This window comes from Erithacus rubecula, assembly GCF_903797595.1.
Source record: "Erithacus rubecula genome assembly, chromosome: 9".
NCBI classification, from domain to species: domain Eukaryota; kingdom Metazoa; phylum Chordata; class Aves; order Passeriformes; family Muscicapidae; genus Erithacus; species Erithacus rubecula.
The window spans coordinates 20,644,156-20,663,014 of record NC_136660.1 but is presented as its reverse complement, the minus strand read 5'-3'; the positions used below and the strand labels follow the sequence as shown (position 1 = coordinate 20,663,014).

The window sequence follows — 18,859 nt, the reverse complement described above, 5'->3', positions numbered from 1 at the left end:
TTATCTTAAACTTTTGCTGCTGCTCTTAGGTTCTTCCTACTCTCCTTCCATGCCTAAATTTCTTTCTGTCATTTCTTTCTTACTCTAAAGAGCTTGGATATCCCAGAGGTGATGAGAAATACTTTGCAGCTTTCTGCTGTACAGCAAACTTCAGTCTCCAGTTTACTGAGAGATTCTTCTTTTCCTGACCTAGCCATTCATCACCTTCTGAAGTGAAAGGTGATTTGTATATGCAGTAAAGGAAGTCCATCTTTTTTCACTGCAGCTTTTAGAGCCTCTAGAGACATAAACTTCAAGAGGAGGGATTCTCTTACAGAGAAATGTGTGGCACTAGTGTGTACTTACTAGAAGAAAATTCCTAAATCCCAAAACTTTCTTAATGTTTTAGTCAGTTTGAAATTTCTCTTATGGTTTCTCTTCACTCATGTCAGCTGTGCAGGGTTAATTTGAAGTTTGGACTGCTCCTTTCTTTGAAAAGTATCTGTGAGCAAGGACACTTGAGGCACGTGGGAGGTGCTCTGGAGGGGGAAATTGTGCTGCTCAGGGATAGTAATCTATCAACAGTATAAAGCTCTATCCTACATGCTCTCTAGACTAATTCATTCTTTTCATTATCTGTTCTTCTCCTTCCTGCTGTGTGATTGATGGCTTTTTATCAGACAGTTCAAGAGCTTACTTTTCTAGATACAGTAAAAAAACACGTAGATGAAAGAATTCTGCACTCCGGGGTGCTGGTGATAGCAAAGTAGAGAATGAAACTGATTCTTATCACCTGGCTTCAAATCTGTGCTAAAGTTACTAATTTTTGCAATGTGCCACAATGTAGGATGGAAGAATAACAGCACCAAGTTCATTTTTATCTGTTGGAGGTAGGCAGAATATGACACTTTTTCAGTAAATCAGAAGGTGTATTTCCTGATACATTTTGTTTAAAAAATGTAGTTTATCAGGTGCACCTTCAAAGGATATTTAAACAATATGAGCTTCAAGTATTGTGTTCTTTGAGAAGGCCTTCTGGTTAAAATTCTTAACAAAGTTTCAGCTACAGAAATTGATGACCACCTTTTCTCCATAGGTTTCACTGAAGCTATTTCTGTTTGTTGAGCTTTATGAAATTCAGTGCAGTAGTCAGCTCATTACATATCTCATGATAAAATCCAAAGAGCATCTCAGTAAAAGGATGAAAAATTTTGGTTTAGTAAATGACATTTAGTAAATGACAATGCAGAGGCTGATTTGTCAAAGTTAATGTTGTACTGCCATTGTGTTTGAGAGAAACCCTTAGTCTAGTAGATTTTACAAATACAAATTGGGATATAAAGGTGTAAAAGCAACAAAACAGTTCAGGGGAGTTTTTGTTGGTCTCCTGTGCTTCACTTCTTTTCTTTTGGTTGGTTGGGTTGGTTTTTTATTTGATTAGTTTTTGTTTGTTTGGGGATTTTCTTTGAGGGTGAAATGTTTGGTTTTTTCCAGAGTTAATCCTGAATTACTTCTGGTAATTCTTTTCTCTAACATGGCCTGAAGTTGACTCTCTCAGGACTGCATATGCAAGAGAAGATACGCTGTGCTCTTTTTAAAAAGAGTTTTTTGGGTCTGCTCTCACTCAGATGTTTCTGCCTACAATGAATTTTTTAGTGTTCCTTTGGTAGATGCAGATAATGAACTGCAGCTGATGTCAAGAACCACTACTAGACACAAACATTTCCATTAGCATAGTTTGATGGGGCAGGTGTGTGTGCACTACTATAAATCTCCAATTCTTAGATTCACACACACACCACCTTCCAAAAATAAAAAATCACAGAATGTAAAGTGTAGTAGAAGAACAGCAAGTTTCCATGGAGCAGTATCTTTGTTACATTACAATATTATGCCAGATATCAAAAGCTAAATTGATAGTCAAAAAAACCAGGTGCTGTTACTACAAATTGAGCAGCCAGTGATTAAAAACAAATCAACATGCTGGGATTTCAAATAAACCTGTCATTAATTCTGTCAATATTGCTAGCATCTTTCACAGAAGAACAAGAGATGTTGATGAAATCTTTAAGGTAAGACATGTAACTGTCAGGATAAATCAAGTTTTGAATGTAAGGCTGTTTTGTTGATGGCTATAATTTTAATTTTTTTTACTGTTTTTTAGTCTAGATGTTTTCCCTATAATTATATAATTAAGTTTCATCATAAAATATGTCTGTTACACAATGGACATTCTAAGAGTCTTTCCTTAGTATGGTAAGAAAGACCTTCCAGACAGCTCACTTTTCCTGAAGCAATTAAGAAACAATTAATTCATTTACACAGCTGACTGTGCCATGCTTTTTTAATAAATAGTGTTAATTCATTACTGTAAATGCAATAGATATATTTTATTGTTACTTTTTAAGTTAAGCATGTTTTATATTAGGATTTACTTTTTTTATTGCATTAGTAAATGTTTTTGTGATAATTTTTATAACTTTCTGCATCCTCACTTTTTTTCAGTGGATCTCTCTAAAACTGCTGTTGTCCTGGTATGGTAGGCCTCTGAAAGATTATGAACTCTGGGCATTATGTCATGAGTGTTTATGTACTCTGCAGACATGCATAGATTATCCAGGTATAGTCTTACTTATCATTAAGTATTTTATCTGGTTATTTATGTTCACTGTTTTAATCTTTCCGTTATTCTGTTGACTGAAAGGATCTTGACTTTCATTTTATGTGCAGAAAATAGTAGGCAATATTTCTATTTTGACTCTCTTAAACTATGACAAAACTCAATTTGGAGTTTTCTTCCATATATAGATGAATGTCTCTTTTTCTCTTTATTCTGTGTTTTTGATGGCTTTTGCAGCAGAAATGAATTTTTGGTTTCAAGCAGTGAAACAAATTTTAGACCTTTTGGGAATGGAGAATCTGTACTTCAACTTGTATCAAGCAGGAGGAAATAAGTTTGACATATATATGTAAACAAAAAACTTCCTCTTTTGCCTGGATTTCTGTGTGACAAATGGTTCCTGACAATACAGGACTTTGTCATTTTAAAGTACCCAGGATCTTGTCACTCCTTCCACATCCCCTATGCTTCAGTTTACAGACAAATTATCAGCAGTAAACTTCTGAGAGGGGAAGAGGGAACTGTCCTTTCACAAAATTGGAATATGTTGTGTGCGACTCAGAAGACCATCCTAAGTTTCCATGGATATTCTGAATGATGGTTTGGCTTATACTAATGATAAATCTATAGCAGTTCTGAGAAACAGAGCAGAGGTTTGCACCACTACCACCCTACCTTTCTTTTCCTTGATTAAAAAAAAAAATGCTTTTGAGAGTATGGGCAAGGATGAGTTTGAAGCCTGTAAGTGAATATAAACAACTGGGTAATAATGTACTATCTGCAACTTACTGCATCTCTTTGGATTTCAGCTTCAGTTATTTTATTTCTATGATACAAAACTGCTTAAAAGGAATTAATCTATAAATGAGGATTCTGAGCACTTTAAGAATTGTTACCCGTGAAACTAAGTATTTAATATACCTTGTAACAGAAGGGTTATTTCAGCCTTATAGCATGTTCCTGATGATTCTGAAGGTTTCAAATAACTGCACATAATGGCTCATATTCCAATGTAATATGCTTAGCCAGCCTCTGTTACTGCATTCATATGTATCCAAATTCATGTCTTAAAAATATTAAAAGTTATCATCTGAACCTCTTGTAGCTTAGAAGGGAACATAATGATACAAACCACCAAATGGAAGACACCTTACTTAAAAATTCTGTTTTTAACAAATAAAGCTACCTTTAAATTGAATATTGGTTTCAGATTTAGAATGTTTCTGCAATAGGATTCTCTTGTGCATTTTGGAAGGGTTTATAGTGGTGTTACTACTTCAGTGACCCCACACAAAGTTCTCTCAACGTTCCTTTTGAATAATACTAAAGGTAAAGCTGATACGTATTTTGAATATATCTTGTAAAAATATTCTACCATTGTCAAGACAAAGGATAAGACTGGTAGCTGATGAGTCATTGTTAAATAAATGAAGCTAGATAATTTTTTATTTATTTACATGGCCTTTTCCTCCAAATCCTTCCTTGATTACACTTTTTTCATTATCCTAAGCAGGAATTACCTGGCTAACAAAACATTTCCCAAAGCTAGTCTCTTCTTCATGTGTTTGTTAATTCAACTCTGCTACAGAAGTTTTTTGTAACCTCCATTGGGACTTTATTTCATTCCTCTCCTCTTACCAGGGGATGTTGCTCATGGGTGATTCAGAGAGCCCAGGTGAGGATTCTTACCTTGTCCTGAGCAAGCTGAGGTCTGGTTTGTGTGAGCAGGGCAGGGACATTAATTGCTGACAAGCAAAGACAAGTGAGGAGCTGCCTCTGCAGAAAAAACCAGCAATGGTTCTCATGTGGGAAAGCTTTGCTTTTCAAGACTTGTATTTCAGGTCCAGCTTCAGTATTTTTTGAAGACAGTAGATAGGCCTTTATTTATGTTAAGCCTAGTGAATAATTTAATTTTAGATGTGGTTTGTACAGGTAACTGAAAAAAACAAAAGGGTTACTGCCTTTTTCCTTACTTTATTTTTTTTGTCTTAGCCCTCTTCAATTAATTATTTATTAATAAATTAATATTTGGGTGTCTCTAAGACATCTTTAATATTTTATTCCATACTTAATACTAATTATTATTAACATGCTAATTAATTTAATGTTTTAACTTCTTATTCTCTTTAAGAATCTATTCTTCCAGTACTTTGTTTTTTAATAAGAAAACAGTGCATTTGATGGTAGTCTAGAAATAGAGGACTACATTACTGGCCAGTTGGCTTAATGTATTAAAACACATTAAATTAAAATGTGCTTTGAAATTAGCTAATAGATAGACATAGTTTTGCCACAAGATTTTCAACACCAAATTTATATTACGTGTGATTTCATTACCTTAATATTAAGCTCCTGAGGACCTCAGATCAGTTTTAGAAATCCATTACTTTTTTTTTTTTACCAATGGAAAATTTCACTGCCTTGCAAATACCAACCTGTGTAACATTTCTTCACTGAGAAAGTGTAATTATAACTATTTGTAAAAAACTGAATTTCATATCCTGTTACACCTAGAGGACTTTTGGATTTGGCCATGTGTGTGTCAGCTTTCTCCAGATGATGACCCTCTGTTTTTGTGGGGTTGAAGGAGGAGAAGAGAAGAGAGAATTAATCTTAAATTCTTAAGATGAATTGACCAACTTTTATTGGTACCTTATGAGAAGACCAGAGTATATCTACCTATTATATTTATTTTGTTTTGTTTTGTTTCTTTCTCGACCTTCCTTTTTAGTGCTGGGTATAAAGAGAATAAAATTCCAGTTTCTTGTCTTTGTTCTGCAGAAATTGCTTTTGGTTACTGTCTCTTTATTGGCTTGTGTCTGTTATAGCATAAATGTTATTTAAAGCATCATTTATCTTACAGCAATTTCTGACACTGCAGTTCTTTTTAAAAATATTTATTTTTATTAGTGCTAAATAGCTACAGTAACAGATGCTTATGCCTTCCCATTTTGTGGGTTTTGTTGCAGTGGTCTTATGTTTGGACTCTGTGCTGATTGACTGCCGTGGAAGGATCTTCTTTGCTGCTCCAAAAGCTGAGGGTAAAATAAGGCATTGCATGGTAGTTTTTATTTCTTTTCGGGGATAATGGAGAAGAAAGCAAACATCTCACCTTTTGTTTCTTATTTTGTTCCTCATTTAGAATCTTGTGATGTGTTTTATTTAGCTCCTGAAATTGAAGAAGAGGATGTGGATACTGAGAAGGTAATGTGGTAGGTTATGTAGGTGGCTTTGTATTTTATCAAAGGACAGTTTTAGCTCTCTGCTAGTTGAAGAAGAAAGCTAAACTCTTCTAAGATTGTGTTAATATTTCTCATTTTTCCCAATATTTCTTGGTTATCTGTGGGAAGTTTTAAATATCTTGATCTTTCATAAAATGAGTAATTTCTATAATTTGTTATTCAGTGGCTTTCCATAAGACTTAATTATTTTCAGTTTTTTAGCAGTAAGACAGACTTTGAAGTCATGTTTTCCCATTCTGAAGGTCATAGTAAGATCAATGTTTTAGACTGTCTGGGCAAAAGCCCAAACTTTATTCACATTTGGAAGACTAGATAAAAATATCATTACCATTATGTTTTTACTTTGGAAACATTATGAATAATGTCTTTTTCCAATATAGTTTTCTTAGAGCTTTTTCCTATAGATAAAAACCATAAGGAGCTTTTAGAACAAAGATAATAAAAATGTCAAAGAGCAGGTGAATGTCTCCACTGCAATTACTTTTGAATTGCAAACTGTACCACAGTGATCTTAAAAGCTGGGGGAACAGAATTTACAGTACCTTTCTGTTATGTAACAAGAAAAGAGGTTAGCTAATATGTGCCTTGTGTCACATGAGTTCTTTGGAATTAGGCATAATAATCATGAATCAGAAAATGAAAGTTCATAAAAATCTACTAAAAACATTCAATTTTCTGTAAAGTTATCTCTAACTAGAAAATATTTTTATCTCTTCCCTTAAATTGCTATTTCTTAAACTGCTTAGATCCAAAGCAGGTTTTTCAAAGGCTTCAGAAGTTTAAACTAACCCTGAAATATAATACAGCAGCTTCACTAGACAATAGAAATTAATAATCCTAAAGTCTTTGTGTTTTGTTTGTTTTCTTTAGAATATCTGAAGTATTCTGTTTCCTTGCTTTTCTATAACATTAGGTATAGCATAAGCTGATGGAGTTTTCTGCCTTTTTCCTGATGGCTGTATAACTTTCTAGTTATGAACATTGAGTTCAATTTATGGTATAGGAATGAAGACTGTATAGTGTCAGTCACAGTAACATTAAAAAGAACTTTCTTTGAAGGATCTGATGGCTTGAATGGCAAGTTTTTCCTAAGTAAATAAATTCAGGGTAATCTTGGAGTTATAAACCTAATAGGAAGAAAATTATTTTTGTTTTGATTGAGCTGCTTTCTCCATTTCAGGTGTTTTTGTATCTATTAGTAACATTTGTTCAATAGTTCAAATGGAACAATTCACGAGATTATTTTGTTTCTAGTGAAATTGCTTATTATGTTTTGTTCATTGCTGTTCACTTTGCTCAAAAGAGTACCAGAAAACATTGTTTTATGGGAACACATTATTTACTACTGTGGTTCTTTGCATCGAGCCTTTGTAATATCTTTCAGAGGCAATGTAAAGTGTAGTGCTTTAAATTTCTGAAAATTGCATTTATAGTACATGCTAACATATGACAACTAAGCACTAAGTGGACTAAATCTGACTGAAAATTGTAATTATTCAAACAAGACAAAAAAGCTGGTAAAGACCAAGTCCTTTTAAAGGTCCCTTGTTGGGGCAACTTCAATTGGTCTAGCTGCAGGTAGCACAATAATTGCTAAAATAAATATGCAGTGCTTCATTCTTCTGACAGGTGTAATCTTCTCTATAAAATATGACTTGTGCTGGCTGGCTTGTAATTACTGTGTGCCACTTACTTGTTGAATTATAATGACCTTTTTTAAGTAAATTGCATCTGGACAGGTTTTATGGTAGAACTCTGAAGCTTGCAGCAATCTTTTTACTTGATAAAGAAATTCTTCAGAATGGTTCTAAAATACATTTTTCCTGAATAATATCCTTAGGTAAAGAATAAGACAATTAATGTCTGTTGCTCCACCAGTAGAAAAATAGCTGTTATTGGCCCTGCATGCAGTACAGCTAGATTTTGAAATGTGCTGCTCTAGTAATTTTTTTTTCGATTTTTTTTTCTTTTTTTTTTTTTTTTTTTTTTTGGTTTTTGGCAGGAAATGGGAGGAATTTTTGGATAATTTGCTGGGATTGTTTTTGAAGGCTTTTTTTAGTCTGTTTAAATCTTTCTTCTCTCTTACATTATACAATAGGTCTGTGTTTATGGTGTTGCTGCTGTTCTGTGGATGGCTGCAAAATACAGTGTTCCACCAAGTCACAAACTAGTATTGCCAAGAAAATTTAAAAGGCTTCTTCTGGATATGGCAAGAAAAAACCCTGAAGAAAGACCTTCTCTAACTGCTGCAATTAAGGTTACTAGATTTAGTTGTGTCTGAAGTCTCATTTTAGTGTTTTTAAAATCAAAATAATTACTTAAGACTTGTAATGGAATTATATCTAATTAAATCATAACCAGTCATTTTGGGTTTTGTTTTTAAAGCTATCTCCTAAGGGATACAGAGGGGTGTGTTTTTAATTTATATTGAAATTATCCAGGTACAGGGACTTGGACAAGGTTCATAAGACTTCCTAAACTTAGATTACTTCTAATTGACTATTTATCTTGACTTTGTCCTTGTCAAAGAATACCTCACTTGATTGAAAACTTATTTACTGACTGAAAATTACAATTTTTTTTTTTCAGACTTGCAATCATTATTTACTTGAACAAGGTATAAACAGCAAAAATATTTTGACATTATTGGGTAAACCCATCTTTAAGGTAAGAGTGCCACCTTTCTTTAATTCTGTATGTTTTTTCAATCAATTCTGTAAATGTATTCCAGTAAGATTTTGTCCCCTGTACCTAGATTATGAGTTTGGTTTTGTCGTTGTGATTTATTTACTTGGGTTTTTTTTTAAATTTTCAAGTAGTCTCTAAGTATTGCCTTTTCCTGGTTCTTGCTGTTGGAGTGGTCACTCCACAGATTGTGATACTCTGACTCCACAATCTGTATGGGTGAAGAACAAGTAACTAATTTCATAACCTCTCTTTTTATTTACCACCCCACAGAAGAAATTAATATGTAATTGTTGGGTTCTGTTTGTGCTTCAAATGTGTTTATTTAATGAGCACAAGATTCAATCAATCCATAGAACTGAGTTTGTTCCAAACTTTGATTGCCCTGTTTCAAATCAGAACCTTATCAAGATTTCTAAACAGTTCTACCAGTCCTTATATTTCTGTATGTAGTTTTTGTAATTCCTCACCTTGGAATGGCTAGATTGTTGCTTTGTAATATTCTAGCTGTGTATGAGGTTTGGGGTATTTTAAAGTAATGTGCTGAGCAGAATTTGAAAAAAGAAAATGCTGATAACATCCATTTGGGCTTCAATGTTTTTTGTAAGGCTGTTGAGGAAGAAGTCTTGTCTCAAGATCATGTCACGTTTGGATTTAAAGATGAGAAGCATGAAATGGACCCTTCAGAGTCAAGTCTAGGTAAGCAGTCAGGTTCTGACATGTTTACTCTGGTTTAGTATTCTCTAGTTTAGTTCCCTGCATAAGATTTTCTCAGACCCATATGCAGTTGCTTTTCTATTTAAACTGATTGTTACTTACTTTACATTTATATTTTGCTTATTACATATTAATCCTCTTTCTGTGTTTTTGCTTTTAGGATTTGTGCCTTTTACCAGTGAAAGTAAACTTGTAGCAGTTAAAGGACCAGTACCGTGCCAGATTTCACTAAACTGTGAGAAAGCAACATTGCCTGTTGCATTCACCTCTCCTGCAACTCACTTTAAGCCTATTATTTTGCAACAAGATGCAAATATAACAAAGTTAGTATATCCTAAAGCAAAATAAGTTAACCCTTAAATTTCAGTGATAAATCTACTTGAATTTTCCTTTAAAAAAATCTTTGGCTTTTTTTGCAGTGAGACTCACACACTAGTTTCTAACCAATTCAAGAAAGAGACAAGGAAAGAAGAACACGTGAACCACAATAAATCAGGATATGTGGAAGACTCCAAAAGCTGTGGTATTGAGGATACAGGTGTTGTTGAAACTATACCTGAAGTACCTGAGTATGGTTTGCAAGTTCCAAGCCACTCATTGCAGATGTCTCCAGAAGAGCAGAACTCGGGCAATACCTTTATTTCTGCAGTTAGCTTACCATCACCACCTGATTCCTCACAAGTTCTACAAGAGAAGAGCATTTTATCTGAAGATCCCTCCAGCACTTTAGCTTGTCCTACATCTCCTAATTTTCTTCACATCAATAACATCATTCTCAAACAGAACTCAGAGAAAAGAGTTCTGACATTTGTACCAGTACATTTGGCTGTATCAGAGCAGATAACAAATAAACCTCTTCGCTCAAGAATTGCTTATGATTGCTATCACAGTTTGCCAGTGCTTCTTTCAAGTACTATTGCAAATTATAAAATGAGCATGCAAGCAGAAAATGATGCCTCTGTTTGCAATGTGCAAAGTCATGAAACTGCTAATACAGAGAACCAGGTTTATCAAAGTAGCCCAGTTATTCAAGCCAACTGCCAAGAAACTGAGTGTGCTACCAGCATAGACAGTTTTTTCACTGAACAAGATCACACACCATGTACTTCTGTGAGTAAAGGCAGTTATAATTTCTTCAGTGATGAAGTCCTGCCCCATCAGAACACAAGTGACACTTTACTACAGGAAGTGATTCATCTTATACAAGAGGAGTTTGCATTTGATGGTTATTTAGAGAATGGAACTGAAGTTTTTGATATGGGTATGTGCATTTTCTTCTGTATGTTATTATCATTGATTTGTAAGAATATTGCTATTAATTTCTATTCTCCCTCTTTTATTTGTTTCTGTTCTTCTTATTTTAAACAAGGTAACTTCATTTTAAACTTAAAGGAAATTAAGTTTGGTATGTTCTCTGATAGAATTTGTGAGAAGTTTTGTGACCTCTACTGGGATGAAAAGTTACTGGAGAATCTCTATCAGGTAGTAAATGGAGGAAGATCTTCACATTTATGGTAGGTGGTTTTCCTACCATACTTTTACCTTCTTACATTTGAATTCAATGCTTTTTTTCCCTACTTCATAGAAGCTGGAAATGTATTTTTCTCTTCAGGTATTGGTACTTGGTTCCTGTAAACTGTTAATTTCACAGTTTGAGGTTTTTTTAAAGCTCTCTCCTTGGCAAATAATGCTTAATGGTTCAGTCAAAAATATTTCCTACCACACTTTTCTGTAACTCCATCTTAGCATAGCTGAATAATGGAAATCCAATTCTGATCAATTACAACCATTGATGGAGAACTTCATAGTCTTGTTAGAAGGAGTCTGTCTAATCAGAAGTATACTGTTCTTACTGTTTAGTTTGTTTATTCTGTTTGATATTAGTTCTTTATACATCATGTGTTCTAATCACACACAAGAAAAAGGAAATCAATTTAGCTTTGCTATAAATATTTTGCTTAACTGGTTTAGTTTGACTCAGTGTTCCTCCTGGCAGTGTTTTGTAAGTGGGCTGTTAAGTGATATTTTGTAAGTAGGCTGTTAAGTGACAAAAAACAGCTAAATTTATTTCTCATTTTTCTTATTTAATCTTCAATGACATATGTATCTGCCTGAAGAGTAGTTTTAAATTCTTCTTTTACCTCAGCCTCCAAATGTAGCACACTTTTATAAAGGATTCTTGCTGAAGACTGTTAAAAAAAGTAATCAATTTATATCAGTTAGTTTGTGGGTTTTTGGAACTACAAATTTGAAGTTTTGACAAAGAAGTTTAGTAGATAAGAGTTTAGAAAAACTTCAGTGTTGAAATGTCTATAAACTTTAGAGAAAATTTCAGAGATAATAATTATGACCTCCAAATACCCAACCTAGGTATGCTGGCCCTTACGTTTGGATTGGGATTTTTCAGGAGATATTGAAAATTCTTTGGAAGTTAGGCCCTTAGTTCCCCAAAGTTCACTGATATGTAGGAGAAACCTGAGCAGTTGCAGCTGAGTTAGTGAGATGCATGAAGGGTTGTCCTGTATATGAACTTTTGTTACAAAGTAGTTTTTGGCAGTGAAAGATCATAATCTATTATGGAGTGAAAAATAGAGGTCTAGCTTTTACATCACATGTAAGGCCTGTCTTGAAATATCTCTCAGACACTGCTTACTTAACATTAGTTTGACAAAGACTATAGCAGTTTTTCAGTGTTACATTTTTTGACTTATGATTCTGATTCTAACTAGGGATGGCTTAGAGTCAGTTTTATCCAGAGGTTGAATCCTGAGTGAAAAACCCACTGCAGTAACTTGGTGTCTGGAGTTATGCCTTCTGTTTGTGTGTGCTCTGATACTTCTGCTGGAGGTTTGCCAAATGCTGTACAGGGAAATCTCTATCTTATTGTGCTTGAATAGCCATTTGAACATTTTTTCCTTGTAAAATAGCAACTGAAGCTGAACATGACAACTTTAGGAATTAGATAAATGTTATTAAGCCCTTTATGTGCATGATAAAGTCACTAGTAAGTCTCATTTGGCTGATGCAAATATAAAAGTATAGGAAATACTAATTTTTCCTAGTCTCCTTGTATTTTCAGCATAACTGATGCAGATGAAGCAAAATGCAACAATAGATTGCAAGATGTGACAAAATCTGAAAGTGTTTTGGCAAGCAGTGATCACACAGAGGGTGAGAAGTGATTTCATGTTTCAAGATCTTTGTGTGAGCTGGGACACTATCAATGACAGAAACTTTGAGACACTTGGCCTGTGTCTTCAGGAAAGCACTCTCCTTAACAGTTACAGACATTTTCACTGAATCTGAACATTATCAATGCCTTAAGGACATAAATGTATTTTCTATGAAGCTTACATATGACCCAGTATTATTTTTGGGATGTCATTTATTTTTATTTTCATTTAAACAGATGTTTCTGTTGAAAACCCTGAAGATGGTAACTGCTGTATGTGGTTTTCTTGTGTTTGAGTAGATATTCTAGTGTCTATGATATTAGTTGATTGCTTATTTGTACTTCTTCAGTTTGGATTTTATATTTCTCATGCCACACTTTGTGATTGAAAGTTTACAAAATATTTATCTTTCAAAACTCAAAACTGAGCTGGGGCTGGTGAATCCTGATATTATAACAAAGCCATTACCCTTTCTAGACTTGGTGCGTTGATGGACAGCTTCTATTTGGTTACTGTTTTAGTAACTGTTTTAGTGTGAGGTTTTTTTCCAAGATAGTTCATCCAAATTTCAGCATTTAAAGTTGGCTACTTCTCTGTTTTGCAAAGTGAAAATGTGTGTGCTTTACAGAAGGGCTTATACACTTATATTGTTCATTTTTACAGCAAAACACAAATTTGTAATTTTTCCCTTGGCTGCTATTGTTCAATATTACAATTTTCCATTTTGGCTTAGAATGATTGCAAATATAGGGCTAGACTTTACTGTGGAGTGTGTGATTTCTTTACACAAGGAATTTAGGTTTGATTGACTCCAAGGTGGCATATCTAAGCCCTGGAGGGTTGCTCAAGTGAAAAGGGAGACTTCTGGAAGGTATAAATTCTCCTATCACCAACCTTTGGCTGTCACCTCATTCCCTGAAAGTTGGTAGTAGTTGTTATAACTGCAAAAAACTCCCATCATAGCTCAAGGGATTGAGTCCTGTAGGAGTAGAAAATTTAACATCTATTGGCTATATCAAGTGGTCTTTCCCTCTATGTATGGAATAAAAGCTTCAAGACTTATGGATGGGAAAAAATTCAAAAGCTAAGCATTTTACTAATGTATGCTTAGATCTGACATATTTAATTTCTTTTTTAAAGTTTCTCTGTGTTGTTTAAATGCTTGTTGCAAATGTATGGGAAATATTTTGTACTCTTCATAAATGTATTGTTTAATTATTGCTTTATAGTTCTGAAATGTTTTTAACCTTTATCATTTTACAATGTGTAGTTGAAGAAAAAAAATGTAAAGTCACAGTAAGCATCTAAACCCACTGTTAGAGCACATAGGTAGTCTCATAATAGTGTTTTGTGTGTGTTGTGCTTGAGTTCAACAAAGCATGCATTGCAGCACGTGACCATTATTTCTTTTCCCCCACATATCTTCTTTAGGAAAAAGGGAAGCAAACTTTGACGTGAAGGCTGAGCCTATGATAAAAGCATCATTAGTTGAAATGATTTTTGATGAGCCACCTTTGAATCATTTCAAAAAAGAATTGGCTCTGCAGAGTACAGTCCCCAGTGCAAAAGAGCAGCAATATTTGCAAAGCAACAGCTGTGATCCAGACTTTGCAGAAGAAAATGCAAGTTCAGAGGAACAAGCCATGATAAAGATAGCTGGAAACAGCTACCTGGCATCTCCCAATCTGCCTGACTTTTGTGGCTGTAGTCCTGGTTGGAGCAGTGCATTTTATGGAGCTGAATGTTTTGATTCAGAAGTTCATAGTTACTTGAAAAACCTTGGAAATCAGAAATCAAGTGAGTCACAAAATATAGATGCTAAAAAAGTGGTGAGTACACTGATTTTAAATCATTAAGATACATCTTGCTGGTTAAAAGTGTGATAAAATTTGTTCTGTTACAGTGAGTCAAAACACCATTTCTTCTTTTAAATATTGACTCTTAAGCAGTTTTAAAACCTCAAGATTTGTCATGTCTTAGTGATAAAGCACAGTAGAGGTGTAGTATTCCAAGATAAAGCCCACTGACACCAAAGTGCAATCACTGATCTACAACCCATCTTCTGTTGTTAAAGCTGACTGGAAAAGCACTGTCTGCCCTTTGCACCAACCCCATGGTGGTGATACTTTAGGAAAGAGCTAAGATGATGGTGACTGGAGCTCACCACAGGCACAGAGCTTCAAAAGTTTTTATACTCTAGACCTACCTGAATTGGAAAATGTGGAATAGACAGGGAATTTGCCTCTGACTTCATTGATACTCACCCCAGATATTTTAGGGGACAAACCACTTTAGCAGGTTCCAAATTGTAACTCCTCTTGATTCCCTTTCTGTTTACATAGTCTCTTAATTACCTTGACTTTGCTTTAATTGATGAAGTAAAAGCACACACCTTCCAATTAGAATCTGGAAAAGACCTTTCCTGTGTTTTCCCTGGTCTCTATGAAATGCCTCTGTAGGAGCACATCTTTTAAAAACCCAGGGGGCTTTTATGACTCCACACTAATGAACTATGTTGTTAAACCTTTTGAGTTTTTCTGAAAAACAGTGACAGGTTTTTCTTGAGCTCAAATTAATTTCTAGCAAGTCCATCCCATTAAAGCTAACCTATTTACCAATCTGTTGTTTGATATGTTAGCTCTGAGCTGTGTGTTTTCTGATCACTCTGCCTGTGGGAGTTTGCTGCATTCTGTGAACTAACTGCATTTAAAATGCTGTTTTCATGTAACTGGGTCACTGGTAGTTAACTTAGGACCCAAGTGCAAAAGTCACCACTTTTATAAAGCACAACATACATCATGTTTGTTGTTTCATAATAAATCAGAAGCTGAACCCAAAGTGGATGGCCCATTTTTACTGGCTGGTAAAATAATAAAACCTTTGATGTGCAAACAACTATAAATACAAATGTTTACTTTTAAATTTATATATTTGGAGGGGCCTCATACTTTCATTTCTATTAAATGCTTAAATTATATAATTCTATAGATTTTTTTTTTTTCAATTTTGTGAAATATACAAATAGAAAATATGAAAGCTGAACTTTGAAATTTATATGTCCTTTATTTCTAGAGCAGCTCTCTTGTCTACCTTCTGATCTGGTTGTATAATATCATGTAATTATACTTGTTTCGAAGCCATTTCTTTCAGTCAGACTTTCAGTTCCTGCTGCAAATATAGGTCAGCTGTTTAAAGTGTTTCTAGGGCCTGCACTAAATTCAAAACATACAAATTTTAATTCTGGATGACTTCTGATTCTAAGTTTAAAAATGCTCTTGAAAACAACCAGAGAAGTGCAATTATAACTAAAGGCATGTTTATGTGAACAGATTCAGACCAACTTCCCCACAGTCTCATCATACACAAACCTGCTCCAGTTCTTAAGTTGTAGAACTGTGGCATCACTAATGCTTTTCTGGGAACAGGTAACTCCTGCTGTATCTTGCCTGTAAACACAGATGTGAAAGGTAGTTTTTCATTGTTAATATTATATTCTTGTCTGTTTGGATGTTCTTTTGTTTTCATACAAAATAATGCTCTTCTGAAACTTCACTTTCTTATACTAGAACCACCATCTGCTTACAATTCTGATCAGAATCCTATTTCTTTTTAAATAGGAGTTAGAGCAATTGCTAATGATGGAGACAAGAAATTACAGAAAGACCATAAAGTTTTACCAGAAACTATTGCAGAAAGAAAGAAGAGGCAAAGGTAAGATTACAGCAAGTAATAAAATGGCTGCATGGTACTTTTAAGGACATGTTCTGTAAATCATTGGTGTTCTTATGCCATGTATTTTAAATCTAAAGGTCCTGAAACTAAATCTATGTTGCCCAAACTGAGAGGACAGCTACAGGAGATGAAATCAAAAGTGCAGTTTCTTGAACTGGTAAAGAAATATGTGCAGGCAAGTCAGACTTTATTTCACTTGTGCTTCATTTGTCATTTCATTACTGCATCAGTGTAACAGGCTGCTCAGATAACTATATGAAATGGGAAATGGTTTGTGTCAATCTGCCAAATGAAGTAAGATCCAAAAGAATTATTAAAGGTAATTGCTACTAGTATTATTTTAAAAGGAAGAAAAATCAATTGTATGAAATGCAGTTTGTCTTTAAATTGATTGTGTTTTGTGTGAATTTTTCTCTTTAATTTATTTTTTTATCATGGCCTTGCTTCTTTGGGCAGATGATGTATGCAGAGCAGTGGGGTGTGGAATCCTATGTGCTGCCTACAGTCATTCACAGTGGGAAAGCTGAGACCATGGACAAGGCACCTATGGGTGAATCATCATTGCTCCTTTACTATAACACAGAGAAACAACAGTGTAACAGTCAAAATGGAGTGAGAGTTCTGCAGGCTGGTACACCACTTGGTTTAATGGCTTACTTATATTCTAGGTATAGTATATTTTACACATAAATTGGGAGGGGATTGAAGCATAGTTGCTAAATCAGGAAAAACTTGTCTCTGTGATAAATCCTAGTTTCTCAATATTTAATAAATTCTTCTCTCTTCTGTCAAGTTTGTGGTGTTTTCTGTGAATGCTCATTTACAGAAATGGAGATGAAAATGTCAAAAGATCAGCTGGCTTCCAAGTATTTGATAATAAATAAAAAACTAGCAGCTTTAAGCTTTATCTTTTACTTATTTGAGGTTTGCTCTGATAGTTGCCATGGAATCAAGACTTTGTTACTGCCAGCAGTACAACAATTCCTCATATAATCATATAATGGTATAATTTGGTAATTCTTGTTAATAAGGTCTGGATAGGGAAATGTTTAGATTTGGTTCTACAGATTGTTGCCCCAATAATCAGTCCTTGGCACTGATCAAGAGGCAGGCTTATCTCAGGGTTTCAGTGGGGACAGAGATGTCCTTCAGCTCTGGTGAGGGCAGGTACCTTGTTTTAAGGTACCTAAGCTGAAATAGTGTGAAGGATGAAAATTGCCAGAGGCTCCTTCAAGCTTGTGCCACTGCAGAGGGAACAACTTCCAGCTATTCTCCCAGTTCATCTTGACTCTGAGACCCAGTTACTTACACTGAGTGCTGCTTTTCCTGGTAGTTAATATTTTGCACAAAGTGAAGAAAATGTTTTGGAATTTGACTTTCCACATTCATCAAACTCAAACTGTCATGATTAGCTGTAAGCCAGTAGGGAGGAAAGACAATTTGCCTGTGTTAAGACCTTGAGTATACATGTATATAAAAAAATAAAATGCCCTCATTTTTAATGTGTATATAATAAGTGTATGCTGTTGTTAAAGTAACTACTCCTCTAATTAGAGCTACAGGGAATATTTTCTTGCTTAATGTATCTACTTCTTATGTTGTTATTATAATAAAAATGTTTTAAAGCAGCATCAAGTTAGATAATGGAAAAAAAAAAAAAAGAAAATGTACTATGTTCTCCATACTATTTAGATTGCCACTTGCCTTAATAATAGAAATGTCAAAGTTCACAAAATTGAAAGTAGAGAAACTCTTTATAAAAGAAATTATGCTTTCAGGGATGGCATCACAGTACTTGATGTGTAAAAATAATTTTAAAAAGAACCAAGGTTTTATGAAGAGCTTGATAATTTAAAATGTCTGTTCTTGATATTTTGAGAATGTTTTTGCTGTTGCTGTAGTTGAGTGCAAGTTGAAGATGTGTTCTGGCTTGTCTGAAGTTTTTCTTGTGCTTTACAGAAATGCATTTTTAGAAGGTTATGTACAGCAGTTTCTTTATACATTTCGCTATTTCTGCACACAAGAAGAATTTTTGCAGTTTCTTCTTGATAGAATCAGCAGCACTTTATCCAGGTACAGTAAATTCCCATGAAAAACCTTATCAAAGCACAATTTAGTTTCTTCCCAATAACAAGTAGCTGTTTCTCAAAAGTCCTACTTAATTAAAATTAATTTTTATGTTTGTTTTTTTAAGACTGTATTACAAGTGAGAGCAAAATGAAAGCAAGTGCTGCATCTGACAATGTGTTTATTTCTCAGTTCTGCTTCACTTTTACCAGTTATCCACTCATGGGTAGTAATCACAACCTCAGCTTTGTTTCCAAGAGCCGTGGATTCTAGAGACTAGAAATTTAGGAATTTAAGATACTACATTAAATACCAAATAAAACTTGTGGGTTTTGTCAGCACTTATTTTTAAATTGGAATTTGATATCAATTTTGGCATAATAAGTTTCTTTTTCTTCTCACCAGTGCCAGCCTGGATCCTTCCACATCTCTTACCAAAATATGTAACCGCAGTTTCTACATCCTGCAGGCTTGGATTGAAGACTGTTACAATGTAGACTTTGCAACAAATACTGATCTTCTGGGTACCCTAAAAGAATTTATTTCTTCCAAGGTAATTCAGAATTTCAGTAGATCCTTTAAGAAAAAAAATTAAGTCAGCTGTGGGATACACAATATAGTTATTACTAAAAACTTCCCTAAGT

General features: G+C 34.3%; 1 protein-coding gene across 1 annotated transcript in view; it reads left to right on the top strand.

Annotated features, from left to right (window-relative positions):
* Positions 1–18,859, top strand: part of KNDC1 (kinase non-catalytic C-lobe domain containing 1) — a 56,145-nt gene that overhangs the window by 31,542 nt on the left and 5,744 nt on the right. Inside the window, exons 7-22 of the mRNA XM_079312913.1 lie at positions 2,485–2,599; positions 5,569–5,640; positions 5,742–5,803; positions 7,940–8,098; positions 8,431–8,508; positions 9,135–9,225; positions 9,404–9,566; positions 9,663–10,504; positions 10,613–10,757; positions 12,323–12,414; positions 13,848–14,245; positions 16,034–16,127; positions 16,226–16,323; positions 16,605–16,816; positions 18,108–18,221; positions 18,621–18,768. Coding sequence (XP_079169039.1) covers positions 2,485–2,599; positions 5,569–5,640; positions 5,742–5,803; positions 7,940–8,098; positions 8,431–8,508; positions 9,135–9,225; positions 9,404–9,566; positions 9,663–10,504; positions 10,613–10,757; positions 12,323–12,414; positions 13,848–14,245; positions 16,034–16,127; positions 16,226–16,323; positions 16,605–16,816; positions 18,108–18,221; positions 18,621–18,768 — 2,883 coding nt within the window. The remainder of the gene's footprint in view (positions 1–2,484; positions 2,600–5,568; positions 5,641–5,741; positions 5,804–7,939; positions 8,099–8,430; positions 8,509–9,134; positions 9,226–9,403; positions 9,567–9,662; positions 10,505–10,612; positions 10,758–12,322; positions 12,415–13,847; positions 14,246–16,033; positions 16,128–16,225; positions 16,324–16,604; positions 16,817–18,107; positions 18,222–18,620; positions 18,769–18,859) is intronic.